Source organism: Mandrillus leucophaeus, unplaced genomic scaffold, assembly GCF_000951045.1.
Source record: "Mandrillus leucophaeus isolate KB7577 unplaced genomic scaffold, Mleu.le_1.0 Scaffold28, whole genome shotgun sequence".
Taxonomy (NCBI): Eukaryota; Metazoa; Chordata; class Mammalia; order Primates; family Cercopithecidae; genus Mandrillus; species Mandrillus leucophaeus.
The window spans coordinates 2,322,369-2,332,132 of NW_012102920.1; the positions used below are offsets into that span (position 1 = coordinate 2,322,369).

At 54.4% G+C, this 9,764-nt stretch overlaps 1 protein-coding gene across 2 annotated transcripts in view; it reads left to right on the top strand.

Annotated features, from left to right (window-relative positions):
• TRAF2 (TNF receptor-associated factor 2) overlaps positions 1 to 9,764 on the top strand; it is a 46,533-nt gene that overhangs the window by 12,908 nt on the left and 23,861 nt on the right. For both annotated transcript variants that reach the window (XM_011985101.1, XM_011985102.1), the window contains 3 exons: positions 4,295 to 4,513; positions 5,164 to 5,242; positions 6,294 to 6,392. In XM_011985101.1, coding sequence (XP_011840491.1) covers positions 4,326 to 4,513; positions 5,164 to 5,242; positions 6,294 to 6,392 — 366 coding nt within the window. In that variant the 5' untranslated portion in view covers positions 4,295 to 4,325. The remainder of the gene's footprint in view (positions 1 to 4,294; positions 4,514 to 5,163; positions 5,243 to 6,293; positions 6,393 to 9,764) is intronic.

Consider the following 9,764-nt stretch of genomic DNA (forward strand, 5'->3'; position numbering starts at 1 on the left):
TTTTTTGTATTTTTTTTAGTAGAGATGGGGTTTCACCGTGTTAGCCAGGATGGTCTCGATCTCCTGACCTCGTGATCCGCCCGTCTCGGCCTCCTAAAGTGCTGGGATTACAGGCTTGAGCCACCGCGCCCGGCCCTAATTTTTGTATTTTTAGTAGAGATGGGGTTTCACCCTGTTGGTCAGGCTAGTCTCGAACTCCTGACCTCGTGATCTGCCCGTCTCGGCCTCCCAAAGTGCTGGGATTACAGGTGTAAGCCACCGTGCCTGGCCTATTTTTTTTTTTTTTTTTTTTAGTGGAGTCTTGCTGCATCACCCAGGCTGGAGTAAAGTGGTGTGATCTCAGCTCACTGCAACCTCTGCTTCCTGGGTTCAAGCGATTCTTCTGCTTCAGCCTCCAGAGTAGCTGGGATTACAGGCACACACCACGATGCCCGGCTAATTTTTGTATTTTTAGTAGAGACGGGGTTTCATCATGTTGGCCAGGATGGTCTTGATCTCTTGACCTCATGATCCACCTGCTTTGGCCTCCCAAAGTGCTGGGATTACAGGCATGAGCCACCGCGCCCGGCCGGTCGTGGCCCTTTTTCAGGGGTTTACAGGTAAACTGTCCTTCCACTTTTTGAGATCTGGGGACATTACATGGGAGTTGGAGGCAAGTCTCAGAAGGCTGCTGGGCCTTGTCCTGGGTGCAGGCTGCTTAGGCCTAACTCAGGGTTACCAAGGGACAGGTGTGCAGATCCATAGGGACCAGCACCGGGGGCTCTTCCAAGCAGGGCAAAAGTGTTAAGGGAACAGAGGAGAGCAGGTGGATTGGGGGCATCATGAGGATGGTGGGGGATAAGACCAGATGGGCCTAAACCCAGTGGCTGGGTTTCCTTCTGAGTGCCCAGGATGTTCCTGGGGAGCCCTCAGGGAGGGGTGCCTTATTGGTGTGGGCGTGAAGGAGGAGCAGAGAGCAGGGTCAGGGCCAGAGAAGGGGCCAGTGCTGGCAGCGTGGAGGCAGAGCCAGTGGGACTGGCCTGTGATTGGACAAGGAATGGGCTCAGAAAGCATCCTGGATAGCTGGGCATGGAGGTGCGCTCACCTGTAGTCCCAGTCACTCAGGAAACTGACAGGAGGATTGCTTGAGCCCAGGACTTCCAACCTGTAGTGTGCAGTGATCACGCCTGTGAATAGTCAGTGTACTCCAGCTAGGGCAACATAGTGAGACCCCTGTTTCTCAAGAAAAGTGAAAGCCTCCTGGGTTTGGCTGAGTCCCTGGTGAATGGCGGAGCGGTCCTGAGAGCTGGGAAGACCTCTTTCTGGGACAGCAACTGGGACAGAGGTGAGAGGAGGAGAGGAGGGCCTCAGCAGCGTTCTGGCCTCTTGGGTCCATCCAAGACTTGCTGGTCCTGGGCCTGCTGGGAGAGGTCAGCCCCGTTCAGGCGAGCAGTCCTGGGACTGGGTGACCCACACCGCTGTGTCGGGGGCACACAGTGACACTTCGTTTTCCTCACTGCTATGGCCGCAGCCTTCCTGCTGCTGCTCTGCCTGTTGGGTGGGTCCCTGCTGCTTCGAGGTTGCAAGTGACCCAAGGCTTCCAGGACACCCTTTTGGCAACTCGGGCCTTGGAAAGACAGCAGAGCAGGTATGCAGTGTTAGGACCTGTGGCTGAGCTAACAGCCTGCCTGGAGGCATCAGTCAGGCTCAAGTAGGACAGCAAGACCCCCATCTTGGGGCTGTTGTCCAGGCACAGAGCAGTCAGCATCCACTGTCCTTCCTGGAGAAAAAATGGAAAACGCATTTGTTATTTAAATGTTGGAATGGGCCATTCACAGTGGCTCCTACCTGGAATCTCAGCACATTAGGAGGGCGAGGTTGGTGGATCACATGAGGCCAGGAGTTGAAGACGATCCTGGCCAACATGGTGAAACCCCGTCTGAAAAATACAAAAAATTAGCTGGGTGTGGTGGCGTGTACCTGTGTTCCCAGTTACTTGGGAGACTGAAGCATGAGAATTGCTTGAACCCAGGAGGTGGAGGTTGCAGTGAGCTGAGATTCCTCCACTGCACTCCAGCCTGGGTGACAGAGCATGAGACTCTAAGGAAAAAAAGAAAAGGAATGGTTCTGGTAAGTCATTCCTTAAGTAAATAAAATGCCACCCCAGTTTGCCCTCTGGGGAGAGGACTCTGGAGGCTGCCCTCCACCCTCAGGCCGTGGCCTGCCTGTCAGTCCCTGCCTCCCTGGGCTACCTGCTGGGGATCTCAGCTGACACCATGCCCCTGTCCTTCCTCCACCTCTTTCCCAGGTTGGTCTGCCTGGAGTCGCCCTTCTAGGAGTGAGCCCCCCCATCCCCACTGGAAGTCCCTCCCTAGCTGTCCCCAGTTCCCTGAATCAAGACTGCTTTCCTGCTAGAGAGATGACCCCAATTCCCCCCCCCTTTCTTTGGGCTCTCAGGGGCCAGGACCGGAGACAGAGCATACTTAGAGCTAGCCGTGGCCCTCAGGCTGCTTTTGGAAGGCGGAGGGTGGCAGGTGAGCATCAGGTGACACGTGCCCCCATGGCGACCGCAAGAAGGCGCTGGAGGCCGTTGTGAAGGAGCTGGGGGTTTCGGGTCCTCACGCCTGGCCCTGGTTCCAGGTATGAGGCTGTGGAGATGCACGGGTCTGCCTCTAATCCACAGCTTCCTGTTGCTGCTTGGGCAGCTCCATGGTTGCCGTCTGGTTGTGTTTCGAGTTTGTTCTCTTGGGCGTCTGTGCCCCGGAAGTTCCCTGTGCTTGATGGGGCCAGCACGTGTGAACAAACTTCACTTCAGCCAGAAGCTTTGAAGTCTTTGGACTCAAGCTTTACCCAAACCGCTTACAGGGTTGGCGGGGACCGAGTGCCTGTCTCCCCCTTTTTTTTGAGATGGAGTCTTGCTCTGTCGCCCAGGCTGGAGTGTGGTGGCGTGATCTCGGCTCACTGCAACCTCTGCCTCCCAGGTTCACGCCATTCTCCTGCCTCAGCCTCCCGAGTAACTGGGACTACAGGCGCCCGCCCCCATGCCCGGCTAATTTTTGTATTTTTAATAGAGACGGGGTTTCATCGTGTTAGCCAGGATGGTCTCGATCTCCTGACCTCATGATCTGCCCACCACAGCCTCCCAAAGTGCTGGGATTACAGGTGTGAGATTTGTAGTTCATTGAGAGAGAGAGAGAAAATGCTTAGTGTGCCGGGTAACTGCTCACTCTCATTGTGTGCTCACTCTGCCCAATGAGTGGGTCTAGGCATCCTCATTGTTCCCTTCCTCTGTCCTCAGCATCAGCCCAACCCTGACCAGGCCCCTTCCTGGGATTCCCGCACAACAGGAGCTCCGTGATGGGAAGGGGAGAGGGAAACCCACCTGGGGGTGCTCTTACAGGAGAGCAGAGCCCAGTGGAGTCTCTGCCCGGGACACTGAGGGAGGAAGAGGCACAGTTAATCCAAAAGGAAGGGTGGGGTTTAGCGATTGGCTGGATGGTGCTCAGAGAGGCAGGAAAAGAGCACGGCACAGAGTGGCTGAGGCCATCTGTGGTGGCCTTGGTGCCTAGAGAGGCAGAAGGAGAGGGCGTGGTGCAGGGCACCAAGGCCGTCCGTGGCTGTCTTGGTGGGGCTGACTGAGTTCTAGTGGACAGCAAGGGGCCAGGGCAGGGCTGGCTCATGGAGGGCTCTGAAGGCCACGTGCATCATCTGAAGTGAGGGGAAACCCATGGGTAGCTAAAGGGAATGCACTAGCCAACCCCAGGTGTGCTGCACTGCTGCTCTAGGGGCTGGTCTGGCGGCATGGCTCTCTCCTGAGTGCCTGTAGGGCCTGAGTGCTGGCAGGCAGGCATCTCCTGCCCAGTGGGTTTGGTAAGATATTTCAGAAGGCATCCACCACTCTAAAACATGCTTATTGTGGGAACCATGGGGGAGACCGAAGAGCCTAGAGCCTTGAGAGCCTCTGACCGTTAATGTTAACAGGAAGGCAGCCTGTTCCTCTGGCTGGGGAGGGGGGTGTGCATGACAGGAAGCCCGTGCGTCTGTGCCTCTCTGGAGCTGTGGGTTGGGTATGTGGATGCCAGCCATGTGGTCCCCACCCTCACTGAGCCTGAGTTTCCGTACTAGCGGCGGGAGATGGGACTAGAGGGTCTCCAAGGCTTCCCAAAGCTCTGCAGTTCTGCTTCTCCGAGTCTTGACTGCAGGTCAGTGGGGACCCGGCCCCTCACCATCGCCTGCTACTGATCACCATCGGTTTGGTTTTCTCTCGAGGACTGTTCTGGAATTGAGGTGTAACATGCTGTGTGTTCTTCCTTAGGGCTTGGTTGTTCGCGGGGGTCACAGCTCTTATGGCTGCAGCTAGCGTGACCCCCCCTGGCTCCTTGGAGTTGCTACAGCCTGGCTTCTCCAAGACCCTCCTGGGGACCAAGCTGGAAGCCAAGTACCTGTGCTCCGCCTGCGGAAACGTCCTGCGCAGGCCCTTCCAGGCACAGTGTGGCCACCGCTACTGCTCCTTCTGCCTGGCCAGCATCCTCAGGTGCACGGGGCCCGCAGGCTGGGAGGAGGGGCAGGCAGGCCGGGCTAGCCTTAGAGCCACGCTGCCCAGCCTGGTAGCTCCTGGCAGAGCCGGGTCCAGCTTAGATGTGCTCCAGTTATCAATATTCCCTGGATTTCGGAGGTTTACCACAAAGAATGTAAAATTAATAATTTTAAAATAACAATTTGAAATACTATTGTGGATATATGGGGTTAAATATGATACATCGTTATAGTTAATTTCACCTTTTTATTATTTTTAATGTGAGTACTGGAAGGTTTAAAGTGCCGCCTACTGCTCACTTTTGGCTGCTCGAGTGGTGTGAGAGGCGTGGCCTCTGCACGTCAGCAGCAGCTCGGCCTATGGGGAGAGCCGGCAGCACCTGAGTTACTGCAGCCAGTGTCCTTGGCAGTTCAGGCGCGTCTTCTTCACAATAGAGAGAGATAGAAACATTGTCCTGTGAATATTGGGGTTTAAAACATGTCCCTTTAACATTTGCCTGCTGTTGGTTTCACTAACGATGAGAAAGTTTAAAGAAACTGCGGTGTGGAGGTAGGTTTTTGAACTGAAGCAAATGGTGTTCATTTACTTTTTGTATTAAGTTTCACGGTGGGATTTTTTTTTTTTTTTTTTGTCTTTTTCCCCCCTAGCTCTGGGCCTCAGAACTGTGCTGCCTGTGTTCACGAGGGCATATATGAAGAAGGCATTTCTATTTTAGAAAGCAGTTCGGTAAGTAAAATGTCTTGAAGCCAAAAATGTTAAACAGAAAATGTCTTAATTTCTTTTGTTTTTTGAGACAGAGTCTCGCTCTGTCGCCCAGGCTGGAGTGCAGTGGCCGGATCTCAGCTCACTGCAAAGTCTGCCTCCCGGGTTTACGCCATTCTCCTGCCTCAGCCTCCCGAGTAGCTGGGACTACAGGCGCCCGCCACCTCACCTGGCTAGTTTTTTGTATTTTTTTTAGTAGAGACGGGGTTTCACCGTGTTAGCCAGGATAGTTTCGATCTCCTGACCTCGTGATCCGCCCGCCTCGGCCTCCCAAAGTGCTGGGATTACAGGCGTGAGCCACCGTGCCCGGCCCAGCAGTTTCTGTTAACACCAGGGGTGGGGCTGGGCACAGTGTCTCACACCTGTAATCCCAGCACTTTGGGAGGCCCAGGCAGGGGGATTGCTTGAGTCCAGGAGTTTGATTTTGAGACCAGCCTGGGCAACATAGTGAGACCCTGTCTCTACAAAAAACAAAAAGCTTAGCAGGGGCCAGGCTCAGTGTCTCACACCTGTAATCCCAGCACTTTGCGGGGCCGAAGTGGGTGGATCACATGAGGTCAGGAGTTCGAGACCAGCCTGGTCCACATAGTGAAACCCCATCTCTACCAGAAATACAAAAAATTAGCTGGGCTTGGTGGCGCACGCCTATAGTCCCAGCCACTTGGGAGGCTGAAGTGGGAGGATCGCTTGAGCCTGGGAGGCGGAGGTTATAGTGAGCCAAGATCATGCCACTGTACTCCAACCTGGGTTACAAAGTGAGACCCCTCCTTAAAAAAAAAAAAAGGGCAGCCAGAAGTTGTCCCTTAGCAGACTCGGGAAGTTTAGGGTGTGGAAATTTTGGCATCAAGGTGAGTCTAAAAAAAAAATGGAATCAGGGAGTCATCCTCTGCTCCTGGAGTGGCCTGGGAAGGCGACGCGACGCAGTGTTGGTTGGTTTGGACACGTGGCCTGTGTTCCTCGGTTGCAGCAGGGAGACTGGGAGGAGGTTTAACCTGAGGGATGTTCCTCTCCCCAGGCTTTCCCAGATAATGCTGCCCGCAGGGAGGTGGAGAGCCTGCCGGCCGTCTGTCCCATTGATGGGTGCACCTGGAAGGGGACCCTGAAAGAATATGAGGTAAAGATGCCTGTGTGTGGCACGGTGACAGAAGCCCAGCGGTCGGGAGTCGCCCACGCTCCCCCAGCGGTCGGGACCTTGTCCTGCACGTTCTCACTGGGGCTGAAGCCTGTCTGATGTCTGTGGAGGAAGAGACGGAGCTGCTCCTTAGAGTACGTCCATTTAGAAACACAAGTAGTGCAGAGCACAGACCTGCACCGTGGAGCTAGGGCTGTGTGACCTCGGGCGAGGTACTTACCCTCTCTGTGCCTCAGGTTTCTTGTCTGTCAATGGGAGTGCAGGATCCCACCATCGTGGGGTAACTGTGAGGGTTGGAGGTGCCCGTGTGAGCCTTGGGCATGCGGTGGTTATCTAAGGTTATCTAAGTGGTAGCATTTCCTGGGAATGAAGGGGAGATCGCTGTGCACTGGGGCCTGCGGCTTTCAAGTTTGGTGGGGGTTTTTGTTGTGTCTCTTGTATCCACAAAGGATTTCTTAGTTTGAATTGTGTTGACATTGGAAATTGCAGAAATAATGGACACCCTTGTCTTATGGTCACAGCAACATAGGCAGTGGCCTGCACTTCAGTTGGCCGTGGTTTGTGCCTGTGTACTGGGCGAGCTGTGTGCTGGGCAAGGCGGGCTTGCGTTCCTGCACTGGCGCATTGGAGATTTCAGTGTGATTCTCATGTCACCTTTTAGGCATTTGGAAACTTAACCTGTAGTGTAGAGGCCAGGAGGTGCCGAGAGAGCTAGTCAAGGCCACTACGGCTTGCCAAGTTATGCAGTCTTCCTTCTTGTCATAATGAGTGCCCTTTAAGAGGTTTCTCTCTGGGATCCTTGTACAGGATTCCTGGAGTAACACTGTCCACCAAGCCCAAAGGTAGAGGCAGCCCAGTGTCCACGGATGATGGATAAACATGGGAAGTGTGATCTGTGAACACGGTGGGATATGATTCAGCCTTAAAAAGGAAGGAGATTCAGACACACACTCCCCAGGGATGAACTCTGAGGCCAGTGTGCTGAGTGACATGAGCCAGTTACCAAAGGACAGACCCTCTGTGATTCCACTTGGGGACACCCCCAGAGTCATCACATGCGTAGGCACAGGAAGTAGAATGGAGGGGCAGGGGTCATTGTTCAGTGAGCACTGAGTCACAGATTGGAATCTCACAGTGAGACGGTACCTTGATGCCATCCAGTCCAGCCTCAGGTTGGTGAGGCTGTGAGGGCTGTTTGCTCGGAACCCTGGCTTTCTGCACTTAAGGGAGCTTCCTGCCCAGGCCGGGTCTGGGATCTCCTGCTTAGCTGGACCCTGGGGTGTTGCCGGCTGGGTTGGAATTGGACCTGCATTACTGTGAGTTTCTCCTCTCCCCTCCCTGCCGTGTGAGCCTGGGCACGCCTGCCTCGATCTTTTGAGATTCTGCTTTGTGGTCTTTGGGCTCCAAGTTTCATTTTTTCAGAAGAATCGTCCCAGCTGTATCTGGGGTGAATGAGATGTGCTTCCTCCCTAGCCCGGGGATTGTGTCCTGGACATGGAGCAAGACTCCTGCCTCTGTGGACAGAGATGCCAGGCCGTCCGCAGCCACGACGTGCGATGCAAAGCTTTCTAGGCCCCTGTGTGGCTCTGCTGCACGAGCGGCTATGGTGCATGGCATCGTACACCCCACTCCCTGCTCCTCTAAAGAGGCGCAGCTTGGTCATTGCCCAGTGCTGTCTGCAAGGGAGATGGCTCCCAGGGGAGGTGGCCCAGGGTCAGGGTCTCCCTGGTAGGGTCAGTGTACTAGCTGGCTGCAGGCGGTAGGGGTGCTATGCTACCCCTTTGAGAGGACTGAGAGGTGCCTGGGGGACAGGTGGGATAATAGTTCCCAGCTCTGCACTGGACCCTGAGGCCTCTGGGGTCTCTGCCACCTCCAGGCTCATGGGATGCAACAGTGACAATTATGAGGGCCTCCGGCTGAGGGCCAGGGACTATAGCCAGCCCCTGGGCTGGGGTGCCACGCGGTCCTGCAGGCACGCAGGGTGGAAAGTCCCTGGCCTGCACCTTTGAGAGCTCTGGAAAGTCCCTGAGAGGAGCCGGGTTTGGTCATGTGGGAGGGGCGGGCACTGCTCTGGAATAGCTTGGCTGTGGCCTTTGATTTTATTGATAAAACCTCTCACTGGCTGTAAATGTCACACGTGGGGACGGAAATCAAACCCTCTCCGTGCAGTTGGGAGCCAGCTCTGCAGGCGTAGCCGTGCCTGAGTCGCCTCTCTCTGCGCTCAGGTTGTTCAGAGTGTGCTGCTAGTTGGGGCCTTATTGTGAACACAGTCCTGAGGCTAAGGCTGCTTTTCTTTCTTGATGGTCTGAACTTTGTTGGAAAAGGGGAAAATCCTGCTTAGCTTTTGAATATGTTTGTCCTTTGCAATGATGCCTTTCTAGGAACTGAATGATTTTATTTATTTATTTTTATTTTTAAGTTTTTTTTGAGGCAGGGTCTCGCTCTGTTGTCCAGGCTAGAGCGCAGTGGCGCGATCTTGGCTCACTGCAACCTCCACCTCCCAGGTTCAAGCGATTCTTATGCCTCAGCCTCCAGGTGCCTGCCACCACATCTGGCTCATTTTTTGTATTTCTTGTAGAGATGGGGTTTTGTACCATGTTGGCCAGGCTGGTCTTGAATTCCTGACCTCAAGTGATCCATCCGCCTTGGCCTGCTGAAGTGCTGAGATTACTGGCATGAGCCACTGCACCTGGCCAAATTGAGTGATTTTTGAAACTTTAGGTAAATGTTGATGGAGTGCTTGCCGAGCGCTAAAAGCAGAGCTGAATTCCCCAGCAGCCCCGGAGCTACTCATTCTGGCAGCTGGGTCCACCGTGGGGGTGCAGGGAGACCTTCCAGAGGGGACACAGACGGGCTGCACGAGCACGGAAAGGCCGGGAAAAGCCAAGTCTGCTCGGCCTCATGGACATTCTAGTGACATTCAGAGGGATGACGAATGTATTTGCGTCAAATGTTTACTTTGAATTCTGGCTGAATAAATATTGATTTTTTTGAGCTGTACCCGCTGTGAGTGGGGAGAAGACTGAGACAGATAGTGCTGGTGTAGATGTATCTGCTGCAGGACATCCCTGGTCCCACTGGGGATTTCAAGTACCAAGTCCCAAGAGAAAGGTGTTTTTTTTGTTTTGTTTTTTGTTTTTTGAGACGGAGTCTCGCTCTGTCGCCCAGGCTGGAGTGCAGTGGCCCAGTCTCAGCTCACTGCAAGCTCCGCCTCCTGGGTTCACGCCATTCTCCTGGCTCAGCCTCCCAAGTGGCTGGGGCTACAGGCGCCTGCCACCACGCCCGGCTAATTTTTTTGTATTTTTAGTAGAGACGGGGTTTCACCGTGTTAGCCAGGATGGTCTCGATCTCCTG